Source organism: Hermetia illucens, chromosome 2, assembly GCF_905115235.1.
Source record: "Hermetia illucens chromosome 2, iHerIll2.2.curated.20191125, whole genome shotgun sequence".
NCBI lineage: Eukaryota > Metazoa > Arthropoda > Insecta > Diptera > Stratiomyidae > Hermetia > Hermetia illucens.
The window spans coordinates 70,542,436-70,559,106 of record NC_051850.1 but is presented as its reverse complement, the minus strand read 5'-3'; the positions used below and the strand labels follow the sequence as shown (position 1 = coordinate 70,559,106).

At 39.2% G+C, this 16,671-nt stretch overlaps 1 protein-coding gene across 1 annotated transcript in view; it reads left to right on the top strand.

Moving 5' to 3' along the window:
* The window catches only part of LOC119649577 (laminin subunit alpha), a 120,559-nt gene that overhangs the window by 50,505 nt on the left and 53,383 nt on the right, over positions 1-16,671 (top strand). The window contains exons 3-4 of the mRNA XM_038051781.1: positions 120-356; positions 422-592. Coding sequence (XP_037907709.1) covers positions 120-356; positions 422-592 — 408 coding nt within the window. The remainder of the gene's footprint in view (positions 1-119; positions 357-421; positions 593-16,671) is intronic.

The window sequence follows — 16,671 nt, the reverse complement described above, 5'->3', positions numbered from 1 at the left end:
ATTGGTAGTCATAAGAGAATTTCGAATGTAAATTTTCTGTCTGGATATGGTACATATATGAGAAGTCGCGACTTAGGGAATTTATTTATGAAAATAAAATAAGCAACTTTTTTTTCTAGGAATTCCACGTCGCCTACTTATACATTCGGATGGGAAATTCACCGCGACCAGGTCTTTGGTCTCTAGAAAAATCAACTGATTATGGGAAAACATGGGAACCATGGCAACATTTTTCAGACACTGCCGCAGATTGTGAAACATATTTTGGAAAAGATAGTCTGAAGCCTATTACAAATGACAATGACGTAATCTGCACAACGGAGTACTCGAAAATCGTTCCGCTTGAAAATGGCGAAGTAGGAATTTATTATTAAATTCGATCAGAAATGATATTATCAAGTAATATGTTTATATATTACAGATACCTGTAATGCTTTTAAATAACCGGCCTTCAGCAAACGACTACTTCAATTCAACGGCTCTACAGGAGTGGACCAGAGCGACAAATGTTCGAATTCGATTGCGAAGAACAAAGAATTTATTGGGACACTTAATGTCAGTAGTGAGCAAGGATCCATCTGTAACACGACGGGTAAATAACCTCAATTTTTACTTATTCCTAATCATATATACGAGAGAGTATCCAAATAATGATAGGGGGACATTTGCAGTCTTCATAAAAATATAAAAAAATATGTATGGCTTGGTAGTAAAGCATAGGGCCTTACTAGTTATATGTATATTATATATGTAAATCATATAAATACAGTACTGGGTAAAAAATCCGGCCAGTTAAGTGCGCCCTACTTAATCTCGCGTAGGTCCGTTATTTTAAGTTGAATTGAGAAGCAGTTTTTTTGTTGTTGTATAAATACCGATGTGAGGAAAGCATTTGTACCGTTAGATTGTATGCAAAAACACGTAGAATGAGTGATATCGACAAAGGAGAAATAATTACGTTATTTCATAAACAATATAGCACACAACAAATAGCGGTCGTTGTGGCCTTTAGTCAGTCCTTTGTAGCTGATTTTTTTTAAAGAATTCCCGGCCACTGGGTCGACTGCTCGGAAACGGATTTCTGGAAGGCTGACAACATCAGCCAAAGACAGACTGGTGCGGTGATTCTGTCTTCGGGATCGGTTTAAAAGCTCATCCAACATTAAAAAACATTACAATTGTTCGTCGAGAGCTCAAAGAGGGCGGATTTCATGGCCGACGTTCCGCAAAGACAACTTTTTTAAATGGAAGAATGCGGAAGCAACGCTATTTATGGGCAAAGGACCACGAAAATTGGACCCTGGAAGAGTGACAAACTGTGGTATTCTCCGATGATTCCCAATTTAATATTTTTGTGTCGGATGGGATTCACTACTTATGGAGAAGATCAGGTGACCGATACAGTGTATTCAGACCACAGTGCACCAATCGGTGAGCAGGATGATCTAGGGCGGCTTTTCATTTCATGGTGTGAAAGGACTTTCATTAATTTATGGAGGAGTCAATGGTGCATCCTTTAAACAAATCTTGGAGGAGCATCTGATAGCTTGAATTGAAGAGCAATATCAGTATTCAAGTGGGGTCATGTTCCAAGGCGATTCTGCGTCTTGTCACAGGTCCTTCATTGTAAGTAATAATTTTTTTTTATTTTCTCTAGCTGTTTATAAAACTTCTATCTTGAAGGTTTTCCAATTATTTGGCCTTACTTGCTTTGGCCGAAAACGCAGTAAGGCAGTTGACCTGGCCCGGGAGCAGCTCGGATTTAAATCCTATAGAATTAGGGCACTAATGAAGAAAAAGGTAGCTGAACAGAAGCCGGAAACCCAACATGAGCTTGATTTAATCCTCTTAAGGAAGTGGAATGATGAAGTCTTATTTATCTTATTTCATCAATGCCAGCGAAGATTCTTCTTCTTCAGCCTTTGTCCCGTTAACAAGCGGGGTCGGCTCGTCGTGATCGGTTGCGCCATTTGGCTCTATCGAATGCCTGATCTGGGTGCAATCTCGAGGCTTTCAAATCCCCATCCAGCGCATCAAGCCACCGTTGTTTAGGCCTGCCTTTTGGTCGTTTACTATCGACTTCGATTTTCAGACCAATCTTGGCAAGTGAATTCTCTTTAGCATGCGTGACCATACCATTGAAGACGCCTCTCTCCCAACTTTTCCACGATCGGTGCAACCCCATAACGATCGCGAATATCCTGATTTCGAATATGATCTAAACGTGTGACGCCACTAGTCCAACGTAACATCTTCGTCTCCATTACCGCAAGACGCCGTTCATTGTCTTTTATAGTCGGCCAACACTCAGAACCATAGAGAGCGACAGGACGGACGACATTGCGGTAAATTTTATATTTGAGACGTTCGTTGATACGTCGATCACAAAGAACACCAGTTGTGGAACGCCATTTATCCAGGTTGCGTTAATGCGTGAAGCAATTTCAGTTCTCCATTGGCTGATATCGTTGACCCGAGGTATTTAAATCGCTCAGTTCTGGCCAGATCACTGCCGCTGAGGAGTGGTGAGAAGGCGCTTCCTTGATGAACACCAACAGAGACACGAAGCGGTTTTGATACACCCGCCATACTTCGAACTTTACTTTTCGGATCGTGGTAGAGCAATTGAACCCAGCGCACGAGTTCTTCTGGCACTAAGTGTTGCCGTAAAGCATACCAGATGAGTTCGTGTGGTACATGGTCAAACGCTTTCTCTAGATCCAGAAAAGCAATGTAAAGAGGGCAATGCTTCTCACGATGTTTCTCCATGAGTAACCGCGCAGCGTGCATTGCGTCAGTAGTTCCGCAGTTCTTAACAAATCCGGCTTGATTCACGGTTATTTCAACGATTTCACGAATACGGTTGTCAAGAATGCGTTCAAAAATCTTCATGGAATGGGAAACTAACTGGATCGGACCGTAATTTGAACATTCTGCTGGACTACCTTTCTATTTCCATATTGGAACAGTGGTACTTTCTTGCCAGTCAGATGGTGTTATTCCTTCCTGAATAACCCGGTTAAAGAATTCACTGAGCCACCGTGTTGGGTTCCAGAGTTCAGATGCGATGTCTTCAGGTCCTGTGGCTTTCCCCGATTTCATTTGTTTTATTGCCTCTTCGACTTCAGTTGCGCTGGCTGGTGGAACTGGTCCAAATGTCGGCAATGATTGTGGAAGTGGAGGATGAGCAAATTCTTCAGTTGAAATCTGCTCGAAGTATTCTCGCCATCTATCCGTTCCGTCTCGACGGTTGGTAAGCAAAGTACCATTCTTGTCATTAACGCAACGGAAGTGTTCGATATCCTGCGTGTGTTCATTACGGCTTTTAGCAAATCGATACCGATCACCCTCGCCATCCCGAGTGTCCAGTTTATTGTAAAGATTTTTGAAATGGTTCGCTCGGGTGACAGCGACCGCTTTCTTTGCTTCCCGGTTGGCATTCTTATAAATTTGCCAATTAGCAGGCGTTTTATCGTCGAGAAATTTGTGGTAGAGGCGTTTTTTTCCACGGACCTTAATTTCAACATCATCATTCCAAAGCCAAGTATCTCGGTTGATGTACCGCTTATCCGGCTTGGTGACCCCGAGGGTTGTAGAGGCCGCTTTGTGGATCGTGTCTTTCATTTGGTTCCACGATTCTTCCACTTTCGTAATGGTCGGCAATCGTATGAGTGAGATCGTTTCTTCTTTCTTCTCTCCAAATCGCCACGATTTAATGCGTGGCGGGCCAGTGCGTTCCTCACGCTGTTTTATCGGTGGCTTAATTCGCAGAACGGCAATCAACAGCCGATGTTGAGGTGCGATGGTCTCATAGGGAACGACTTTGCAATCAGTGACAGTGGTAAAATGTTGGCGTCTTATTAGAATATAGTCGATTTGCGTTTTACTATTCCCACTATAAAATGTAGGAAGATGAGACAATCGTTTGATGAACCATGTATTTATAAGTACAAGGTCATGGGTGTCCGCAAAATCGATTATTCGCTTCCCACCCTCATTGCGCGCTCCGAACCCTTTCCCCCCATGGTACCTGTTACCGTCTGCCTTTTCACCCACATTACCATTAAGGTCGCCGGTAATGATTATATAGTCGTCAGCAGGCACGTGACAAGTCTTTTCATCGAGAAGTTGCCAGATGGCATCTTTCTCGGCATCAGGACAACCTGTCTGTGGTGCGTACGCGGTGAAGAAGTGAATATTGTGATCAGCTGATACAATGGTGAGCTTCATCAGCTGATCATCAAATCGTTCGACTTCTTTAATGGCATCACGGAAACCCTCTGAGATGGCAATGCCAACATCATATTGAGAGTGTGGGTTGCCAAAATAGAAAAGTTTGTAGCCATTTTTACCGCGTTCGCGTTCAATGTCGCAGCTTTTGGCAACAGACCATCGGGTTTCTTGCAGAGCGCAGATATCAATGCCCCTTTTCCGAAGGGTTCCAGTTCCTCGGTCTTTCCAGTTAGGGTACCAACATTTAGCGTGCAGACACGTATTTGTTTTGTTCGTTGTGGTCGAACTAACTTGCTTATGTCCTGACGCCGTCCATACGTGAAGAACCTGTGTCCATTTCTCGACAGGACCGAGACCCGTCCTGCCGCGTCGACTGAGGTGGACGCCCTAGCATTTCTTCGAGGCTTGTGACTCAATCCGATCATCATGTTTGTAACGACATTGTATGCATTTTCTTGGTCGACCTGTCGCGGGGCCTGTCACCAAGAGAGATCAGGTAGGATTTAGCATAGTAGAATAACTCCAACTATACTCTATCTCTTTCCCTGATCTCAGCATTTTAGTTTTGTTAACTGAGGATAGTACAGAGTTCGTTGCCTCAAACCCTCCTCCTTTACCTGGGCTTGGGACCAGCATACTATGTTAATAGCATGGCGGAGTTATGCCAGCAAAGATTAGAGCCGTAATTATGGCAAAAGGAGGTGCAACAAAATACTAATTAAACAATTATGAGTTTATTATTTAGTTATTAATGAAACAAACAACAAAAAAATTTATTGGGATACGACGAATTTTGTGATTGATATGATGAAACCTAAATAAAATTTACTTATTTTTCGTAAAGCTGACTAATTTTGAATAAAATTCCCTTCTGGAAAATTTTATATAGGTTCTTTTTTCTCCAACAATTATTTTTAGTGCAAAATATCAATACAAAAAAAACCCCACATTTTCTTTTTTTATCAGCTCGATATTTTTTCTCAAAAATCAGATTTTTCTACTGATCGAATTTTTTTGCCCAGTACTGTATGTCGTTATTTCTATGTGCAAGGAAACTGTGATTTATCTTGAAGCATTTCTTCTTGAAAAAATAACTAAAGAAGTTCAGGCTGATTTAGGTTTAGAAAGATGGTAGTAATAGTAGGGAAACAATATAACATTGTATTCGTTTAATGGATCAATTTGATGTTTCAGTTTATCGAAAAAGTAGGTTACTAAGGAAAGATCAAATCAAATTAATTCAAGAATTTCGCTTTTGAAAAACCAAATTAACCATCACTTTTAAGTTATCCTCTTACCTAAGGACAGCGAGAAAAAGCAAACGATGTCGATTCAAGGAATAATTGAAGAATGTCACAGTTCGAAACGAAGATATGAATAAGAAAAATCCATTCCCTTTTCTAGTGATTTTAGGAAAGCAAGTTTCTGCTGCTGCCACCACCAGGCACGGACGAAACACACCGTGCAATGTATCAGCTTAACAATCATAAATCGCCAAGAAACGATGGAATTGTAGCTGACCTAATATGGAGGCTACAAACTACATCAAGCGGATTATCAACTTATGCTCAAGGTTCTATACATAAAACGGATATCCGGCAGCAATTATAGAGGTATCACGTTGCTGAGTGCTATTAATTATTCTCCGCTATCCTGCCAGGTCGGATCGCCCCATACGCCCAGAACATCATCGGTCTATGCCAAACAGGCTACACTCTAGGCAAAATATCCTATTTTCTCTCTGTGGCAAGTGTTGAAAGAACTATTGGAGTATGGGCATCAGTTGTCCCATGTCTTCTACGACTTCGAGAACAAATAATAGGACAAGGATACCTCTCGAGGGCTTTTACCACCAAAACAGTCTATGAAAAGGGGATGTCATATAATGTCTCCCTTTTAACCTGAGTACCAAAAACGAAATAAACCACAACATCAGACGGCATTGACCAACTGAAAACAATAGGGATAGGAAAATACAACTTTGAAACTGTTGACAATTTTTAAGGCTTTGTTTCCAAATGATTTCTTTAACGGACCCATTCTCAGAAACCTCCCAAACCAAAAAATCTGAAAAAATTCATGAAGCTGCCTCTATATGGTGCCCAGCCTCGAAATACTCTCCATATCGATATCTGTTCAAATTAAGTTAATAATAGTATATTACCATGTTTTTGGGAAAATGGAGTAAAAACCCCGTTAAGTTTATTTCAGAGCTATAAAAGTTGGTAGTAGAATAAAATATAATATGAAGCATATTATCTCCATCAAAATCATACTATTAGTAACAAAGTTACAGTAGCTCAAAGTTGTCTTTTCCGTGTAAATTTACAACAGGAACTACTAAATCTGACATGCTAAATGCATATAGATAACGAGCTACGTACAAATGGGATAGCTCTACACTCAAATATACTCACAGAAGAAGCAAACAAAACCTTTCATACCTGAAGCACCCAGCTTCCGGTTTCCCGACTTGTTCTTATCTAAAGACAAAAATGACAACCGGCCACAAATACGATGATGAAATTCGCGTATGGTTATTGGCAGTAAACAGTCTATTTTAGCTTACACAAAATGTTCTGCTCGAAACGTCTCTCGTCAAAGCTCTTACAGTACAAAACAGAGATTTTGCCATTCCTTATTTTTTTTAAACGATATATTTATTTCATCGAATCTTTCTAAATAGAAACTTCCAATAAGTTTTCAAATCTTAGAGCTAAAATTCAGATGTACTCTTCGCCGGTGCTATAGAATACATTATTCTCAAAGTTAAATTACACATTAGTCTACAAACAGAACTTTTTATTTGTCTTTATTTACATTTTAGAATGCTAATTTTTTTTCAATCGACTTTCACTAGGCTTTCGTATCAGTCTCCTGACTTAAGGGGTTAGAGTGGGAAGGTAACCTTGCTTTGTATTTTGTCACTTGGAATGAGATCTCTTCTCTCATTGTCGCAATTTGAAGGTCCCTGTGGATGTTTTCGTTTTTCATATGCTAAGGTGCACGGGTGATCATTCGCTGCAACTTGGCATATATCATAACTATGCTCTCTGTGGCAACTCGTTGTTAGATGTGCACGCTGAGCCCCACAGCTGAATTCCGTAAGTCCATATCGGCATTCATCATCATCATCATTAACGGCGCAACAAGCCGTATCCGGTCTAGGCCTGCCTTAATAAGGAACTCCAGATATACCGGCCATCAGGTTCTGTCTTCTTCTTTTTCTACCATAGATATTGCCCTTATAGACTTTCCGGGTGGGATCATCCTCATCCATACTGATTAAGTGACCCGCCCACCGTAACCTATTGAGCCGGATTTTATCCCCAACCAGACGGTCATGGTATCGCTAATAGATTTCGCCGTTATCTAGGCTACGGAATCGTTCATTCTCATGTAGGGGGCCAAAAATTCTTCGGAGGATTCTTCTCTTGAACGCGGCCAAGAGTTCTAAATTCTTCTTACTAAGAACCCAAGTCTCCGAGGAATACATGAGGACTGGCAAAATCATTGTCTTGTACAGTTAGAGCTTTGACCCTATGGTGAGACGTTTCGAGCGGAACACTTTTTGTAAGCAGAAATAGGTTCTGTTGGCTAACAACAACCGTGCGCGGATTTCAAGATCGCAGCTGTTATCGGTTGTGATTTTCGAAATTGTCAACGGTCTCAAAGTTGTATTCTCTTATCTTTATTCTTCCCGTTTGACCAGTGCGGTTTGGTGTTGGTTGGTTGGGTTTTGGTGCTAACGTTGCCACCATATCTTTTGTCTTACCTTCATTGATGTGCAGCCCAAGATCTCGCGCTGATTGCCGCCTGCTCGATCTGGATGAGGGCAGTTGGTACGTCTCGGGTGGTTCTTCCCATGATGTCGATATCGTCAGCATAGGCCAGTAGTTGGGTGGACTTAAAGAGGATCGTACCACTTGCATTTACCTCAGCATCACGGATCACTTTCGCGAGTGCCAGGTTAAAGAGGACGCATGATAGGGCATCCCCTTGTCGTAGACCGTTATTGATGTCGAATGGTCTTGAGATTGATCCTGCTGCTTTTATCTGGTCTCGCACATTGGTCAGGGTCAGCCTAATCAGTCTTATCAACTTCGTCGGGATATCGAATTCTCTCATGGCCTACACTTTTACCCTGACTATGCTATCATAGGCGACTTTAAAGTCGATGAATAGATGGTGCAACTGGTGTCATATTTCAGCAGTTTTTCCATCGCTTGCCGCAGAGAGAACATCTTATCTGTTGCTGATTTGCCTGGAGTGAAGCCTCTTTGGTATAGGCCAATGATGTTCTGAGCATATGGGGCTACCCGGCCTAGCAAGAGAGGAGAATATCTTATAGATGATACTCAGCAAAGTGATACCTCTATAATTGCTGCACTGTGTGATATCTCCCTTTTTATGTATGAGACAGATAATGCCTCGTTGCCAATCGTCAGGCATTGATTCGCTGTCCCATTCCTTGAGTACAAGTTGATCAACCACTTGGTGTAACTGCTCGCCTCCATATTTAACCAATTCGGCTGTAATTCCATCGGCTCCTGGCGACTTATGATTTTTAAACTGATGAATTGCACGGACTGTTTCTCCTATACTTGGTGGTGGCAGTATTTATCCGTCGTCTTCAGTTGGCGGGACCTCCAACTCGCCGATGTTCTGGTTGTTCAGTAGCTCATCAAAGTACTCAACCTATCGCTCCAATATGCCCATTCTGTCGGAAATCAAATTTCCCTCTTTGTCTCGACAGGATGAGCATCGAGGTGTATAAGGCTTCATTCTGCTGGCTTGTTGGTAAAAGTTGCGCGCCTGGTGCGGTTGCTCCCTGTACTTTTCTAGTTCACAGATTTGTTGGTTCCGCCAGACTTCCTTTTTCCGTCTGTGAAGTCGCTTCTCCGCTCTACGGAGTTCGTGATAAGTCTCTGCGCGTGCCCGCATCCTTTGAGAATGCCACATTACCCGGTATGTGGCATTCTTCCGTTCCGTTTCTAGCTTACATTCATCGTCAAACCAGCCGTTCAGACTTTTTTTGCGGCTGGAGCCAAGTATGTTTGTGGTCGTATCAATGATAACGTTCTTCAGGTAGTTGTGAAGATCATTTGCTGATGCCTCATCTCCAGAACTTTTGTTAACTGCGGTTATTGCGGCATCCATTTTCCTCTTATAGGTGTCGTGGAGGACTGTGTTGTGGATGGCTTCAGCATTCACTCTCACCTGATTGTCAGAGAGGATTATAGGTGGTATCGTAATTCGAGCTCGGAGCACAATGCCAACGAGATAGTGGTCCGAGTCTATGTTAGCGCCCCTATATGTTCTGACATTCATCAAGGTGTTCAATCAGCGCGTGGTCAATTTGGTTAAAAGTGGTCCCGTCTGGAGAGGCCCATGTATGTTTGTCGACCGCTTTCCGCGCAAATCAGGTACTTCCAAAAACCATTTCCTGTGATACTGCTATAATAATGCGATAATGCGTAATCAGTTATCATTGGTATCCCTATGTAAACTATGGGAGCCAACGTTTCGTCTGAATACGGGCTCCGTCCCTACTTGACTATTGAAATTTCCAAGTACGATTTTGATATCATATCTGGGACAGGCTTCGAGGGTTCGTTCTACTGCCTCGTAGAAGGTATCCTTCTCCGAGCCTGCAGTTTCCTCTGTAGGGGCGTGAACATTAATGAAGCTTATATTTCTAAATTTGCCTGGCAAGCGCAGAGTGCATAGCCGTTTGCTTATGTTTGGGCACATTGGATGGCCACTATAAAATATGGTGTAGCGGCTCTTCTCCAGGAAACGGGTCCCTGTCCAACGCATCTCCTGTAGCGCCGTTATATCAGCCTTATATTGGGACAGGGTATCGGCTAGCTACTCATCAGCTTCATTTCTGTACATGGAGCGCACGTTCCATGAGAAAATGCGCAAATCGTTAATCCGTTGTTGTTGCCGGGTTCGTCGTTGTAAAATCCATCCTGACCGAGGCTCCTTTCTTGGCTTCGTAACATCGGTTTTCCGTATAGGGTTGTTAGCCCTACCCAACCCCCAACCTGGAAGACCAGTTGGTACATTTTGTCCCGATTTTAGGCGCGGGAGACTCGCCTTCATCCTTCATCCTTCTGCAGTTTTTCATAAAGAAAGAACTCCCAGCGATCACCACGTGAAGGTGAAGATAGGGTTTGGTAGTAGAGCTGTTAGTGTTGGTCCAGCAGGCGTTTCCCAGGTTTTATGCTTCATCGTGGGTACCAATCCACGTTTTGCCCTGGGACCTATTGTGATGTGCCACCTTATGTGGTTGTTGCCAGTCCACTTGGTAATCCCTGTTATATGCCACCTTATGTGATTGTTGCCAGTCCACTTGGCAACACCTTACTCTTCTTTCTTTCTAGATTAGATTATGGTTAGTCGGAGCAGCTAAATGCCAAAACTCCAGACTAACCAGCTATGGGAGCAGCAATTGCCTGAACTCCACAATGATCTAGTCAAGCAGTGTAAATTTTGGGAGCAGCAAATTGCTTGGACTCCACAGAATAAAACACGTTAAGCTTGAGTTTGATAGTTCCAACGAACTACGTATTTTTAATTTATATTTCCTATTTTATACATTTTTACCTATACTTAGTAGGCCGGTACATATGAATTTACAGTATTTTAGAGAAAATATTACATAGTAGGCAATGATAAAGTGGATAAGTTTACAGTATTTTACACCTTACCCCTTTTGAAAAAAATGAATTGTCTTTAGGAACGGTAGACAATTCGTTTTTTCTTTATTGTTTATATTATGTATAGTTAGAAGTTTTTTTTTTTTCTTTTTTTAACAATAATGAGTAATATTTTTAAAGTCTACTTATTGTAATATATTGTATTGGTATTGATTAATTAGGTGGTATATTTATATTTATAATAGTATTTTCAACAGTATATGCAATTTCAAAGCAATTTGGTTTATTTTATTTATTTATTTATTCGTCTTAACCTATTTTTGTGAATTTTAGATATTTTATTGTTCTGGTCTTTTATCAGGCAATTTACATTGTCAATTGATATTATGCTATAAGGACCTTCATACAATGGGTCTAGTTTTCGTCTGTTTTCGACGGATAACAAAACTTGATCTCCTATTTTCAATGATAATGGGTTACATTTTGGGTCATTTTGGTTTTTTGTCTTTTTCTTTGCTTTTTCTAGAAGTTGTCTGGCTTTGCTAATGGAATTTTGTAATCTGTATTTTAGTTCATTATTGTACAAGTCGTAATTATATATTGGTTCTGGTTTTGTTTTAGAGAGTTCTGAGGGTATATTTACTTTTTTTCCAAACACTAACTCGAATGGTGTGTAACCATGTATGGAATTGGGTGACGTGTTGTAACAGAAAGAGTAGTACTGTACCCAATCATCCCAATCGTCTTTGTTTTCGTTAACGAAACTTCGTAGGTATTCGTTTAGACACTTATGGTTACGTTCTAGAGCTCCTATGGTTTCAGGATGAGCTGGTGTTGCAAATATTTGTTCTATTTTTAGCAATTTACATATCTCTGAGAATACTTGATTTTTGTACTCAGTACCGAGATCTGTTTTTATTTTGTTCATGGGTCCGTAGTTTAATATGAATCCATGGACAATTGCTCTTGCAACAGTGTTCGCTTCCTTGTTTGGAATAGGTATTATTATCACATATTTGCTCAGATCACACTGCATAGTTACAGCGTATTTATTACCTTGGTTGGTTTTGGTAAACGGTCCAACTGTGTCTATGGACATGGTATCGAATACTTTGGTTGGTGTTGTTGTTATCTCTAGTAATTCCCTATTTTGTTTTTGATGTTTATTTTTTGTACATGAACTACAGTTTTTAATATAATTAGCGATTGTTTTTTTCATGTTTTTCCATTTGTATATTTCACGAAGTTTTTTATACATTCTACTCTGTCCAATGTGTCCTGCTGTTGGAGTAGAGTGATTGTTATGCAATATTTCTATTATTTTCGATTTGTCCGTTATTGTAATTAGTGGTTTGTATATTTGGATATCCATATTTTTCAAAGTATGATTCGCTAGCGTTTTAAATGCGGTTGTATTTAATATAGTGAATAATTCACTTTCGGCCGATAGTTTCAGAGTCTTGGTCTGAAACCTATTCTTTAGATATTTTTCCAATTCTGTGAGTTCCTGCACTAATGCGGGTTCAATTGATTGGTTATTATTTAGATTTATATACCGCTTTATTTGGACTTTATTTTTATGTATTACGTTTATTTCTATATCAGTATTTTTATTTTTATATTGCGCAATATTAAATTTCAATTCCGGTAAATGCATTACTTCATTAGGTGATAAAACCTCGAAAACGTGCAGTTGATCAGGCTGCATGTCTTTGCTAGTAATGTGGTTTTCTGAAGTATTGTGAATGAGTTTTGATTGATTTGTGTTTTTGGTCATTGCTCTTGTTTGTATTTGCAAGACATTTTTCAGGTTTGTCAGGTCTGTTATATCTAGTTCTATTCTAGATAATGTATCTGAGCCAATGTTCTCTTTACCTTTAATGTACTGTATGTCAAATTGATATTCTTCTAGATCAAGCCTCATCCGTGTTAGTTTGGATGATGGGTTTTTCATCCCAAATAAGTAAATAAGTGGCCTATGATCTGTTCTTACTATAAAATGTCTTCCATAAACATATGGTTTGAAATACATTATTGCCCAATGAATTGCTGTTAGTTCTTTTTCTATGGTAGATTTATTTTTTTCACCTTTAGTGAATGTTTTGCTAGCGAAAGCTATTGGCAATTCAGTTCCATCTATTGTCTGTGATAGTATTGCTCCACATGCATTTTCGGATGCATCTGTGGATATTGTAAACTGTTGTTTAAAATCAGGGTACTGAAGTATGGGCGGGGACATTAATATTGTTTTAAGGATGTCGAATGCAGTGCTACACAGTGGTGTCCATTCGAATTTAACATTTTTACGCAACAATTGATTTAAAGGTAGGGCAATTTCAGCGAAATTTGGGACAAAACGTCTGTAATAATTACAGAATGCGACGAATCGTCTTACTTCGTCTGGGTTTTTTGGTACTGGAAATTGTTTAATGACTTCGAATTTTGAAGGATCAGGTTGTATTCCTTCGGCAGAGATCTGATGTCCGAGATATGTTACTTCTGATTGAAAGAATTTACACTTATCAGGGTTTAACTTTAAGTTTTTGGCTCGTAAGCACTGAAATACTGAAGTTAGATTTTTTAAGTGATGGTTTTTCGAACATCCAGTGACTATTATGTCGTCAATGTATAAGAAAGCTGTGTCGGGTGATAAACCTGATAATGCTATGGTCATCATTCTCTGAAAGCTATTGGGACTAATATTTAGTCCGAAGGGTAGGCGGGTAAATTGGTAATGTCCCTGGTTTGTAGAAAAAGCTGTGTATTTTCGCGATGATTGTTTTAGAGGTATTTGATGAAATCCAGATAGTAAATCTAAAGTGGAAAAATATTTGGCTCGACCCATTTGGTCAAGAATTTCATCTATTCTGGGAAGTGGGAATTTATCTGCTACCACTTTTTTGTTAAGATTACGAAAATCAACTACCAAACGCCATTTCTTATCTCCTGTTGATGATTTTTTAGGGACTAGTAGTATAGGTGAGTTGAAATGCGATGTTGAGTGCTCAATGATACCGTCGTCCAACATTTGTTTGACTTGACGATTTATTTCTGTTTTGTGGGCTTCAGGTATACGGTAATTTTTTGTGTATACCGCTGAGTTATCACTCAACTGGATATGTTGGCTATAAAAGTTGTTGGTGGTTAATGGCTCATTTTCCATATTAAAAATATCCGCGAATTCTCGGCATAGTGTTTTAAGGTCTTTTATTGCATATTCTGGTACGTGTTCTACGTCCAATGTATTTAACAATTTTTGCATTCTTTGTGTGTTATGGAATTTATCGGTATTGTTGTATACAGAATAATCCGAAAGGTGTTCCCATTGAGGGTTGAGGTTTTTGATTTTTACTGTATTTGAAGTGGTGTTTAGGATTTTAACTAGTGGGTTTTGAGGAGAAATAATTGATCCTGCTAAGAATATTCCGGGTTGTATTTCTTGTCCGGGTATAACTATGTCGTTTGAGAATTGATTGTTTAGTTTGCGTATTACTTCGCATCTGGGCGGGATTAAGATTGTGTTCCGTGTAGGACCATCTAGAATTGGAATTTCATGAAGAATATTATTGATATTAATTGTCAATATCCAGGTGTCATAGTCGATTATTGCCCTATGTTTAGTAAGGAAGTCTAAACCTAGAATCGCATCTGCGTCTAGTGGAAAGTCATTAGCAACTATTTGGAATGTGTGCTCAATTGAAAGAGTACTATCGAATTTTATATGGGTTTTTGTTGCACCAATTGATTCTTTTTGTACCCCAGTAATGCCCTGTATTGTGCATGTGTTATTTGGATAGTATATTTGATTATTGTCAATTTTTCCCCGTTTAAATATAGAAATGTCAGCTCCTGTGTCTATTATAAAGGTACATGTTGTGTTGCACATGTCAACGAAAGCTCGTACAAAGCTTGTGAGTGATGGATTTATAGTATGGAATGTGACCTTTCTTATTGATTTCCCCCCAACCGATTTTGGTTGGTTTCTAGTACCGACTGAGGGGGTTGGGATTCCCCCGAACTCAAATGGTTTATATTTTGTCGGTTGTTACTGTTGTTCCAGAAGGGTCTTCGGTAATTGTTGTTATTATTTCTGAACCTGTTATTTTGGTTGCGGTTATAATTTTGGTTTCTATTTGGAGTATTGTTTCTGTTAAAATTTTCATATGAATTTCTATTTGCGGTATTATTAAAATTTTGATTATTACGTCTGTTTTGGTTATTGAAGTTATTATTGCGATTGTTACCTCTTCTGTTAGTTTTGTAATGATAGATATTTTTGGGACTTGGTTTATCGACTGCAATTGCCTTTGCAATTGTGTCGGATAGATTTGTAAGATTACCGGCACGCAAAATTAATGAGGTTTCGCTGTTCGAAACATTTTCCGCTATTGTTTGCATTGCAAATTTTTCGGCTAATTTCTCTGCAGTTTCGCCCTCTGCGACTTTTTCTGATACAAAGGCTCTTGTCAATTGTCTTGACAAGTCCTCTATTTTATTTGTAAAATCAGTTAATTTGGTATTTCCCTGTTTACAACTTTTAAGTTGTGCCAGAACGGCATCAGACGATATTTTTATAGAGAATTTTACTCTCAGTTTATCGGTTAGTTTAGTTATTGTGTTTAATTCCTCGGATACCGTGTATTTGGCTTTGCCGGTTATCCGGGTTTTCACAAATTTAAGTAGAATACCTTTGTGTTCTACTGGTGTGAGTTCGTTCAATAGTGAAACTGACTCAATGAAGGATTCTGTTTCCTCTGGGTTTCCGTCAAAGTATTTGACTAAAGCTGTGGCTGTTTTAATGTCGAAAGCCATGTTCCCTAATTGTTGTTTGTCTAATATTGAAAGTATTTCAGCAGATAGTTGCTGTATTTCCTTGCAAACTCTTTTTATTAGAGTTGCTGTTTTAACGTCTGTTCGTATATTTTGTTCAGTCGACTTTGCGTCTATTAGTGTTTGTTCAATTAATTCGCGTTTTTCGCGTATAGTTTTTTCACTGTAAGGACGATTTACACTTTTCCGTAGATTTATTAGTGTAATTTGAAGTTTCTCTTTTAGAGATTCTAATTTGTCCATTTAGAAAAAGCAAAGAATAACATTTTCAGACATCTACTTTTATATTGTTATATTGTCGTGCTTTCAATCATGTTATACAAATACTAACATTATTTGGAACAAACAAACAAAAATCATTTATTATTTATTACTATTACATTTATTAAACTAATTCTAATTTGGAACAAACATTTTTTTATATTATTTTACTGATTAACTTTATTATTTTTTTTTTGCATTTTTTTTAAATAATTTATTTCTTTTTTAACTTTGGTTATTAAATATTTATACTTGTTGTTCTCTTCTGGTGTAGCTGCGATTTGCTCTAACCGTTTATATTTTATGAACTGCCGCTGGAGTTCTCTTCTTCGTCCTCCTTTAGCGCTGACAGATACATTATTGGATAGTCGTTTCGTTCGTTTCTTATATTCTTCAATGGTAAGGCGTCGAGGTCCCGCAAGTTTATCATCAACCGTAGTTGTCGGTGTTGATTCTGACGGCTTCCAGCGTGGTGGTTGCTCTCCAACTTTATATAGTGTTATGCCTCCATTGTTTCGCTCTGGTTTTTTGAGCAATCGCCAGATTTTCTGGTAAAGCTGGTCGAACTTTTCCCCAATGTCGTTCATTTACACGACCTTGATTTTCAAATTTTCACAATAGTAGAAACGCTAGTAAGCAGAAGTCTTTAGACTGTTACTTATGTACGAAGTCTTTAGACTGT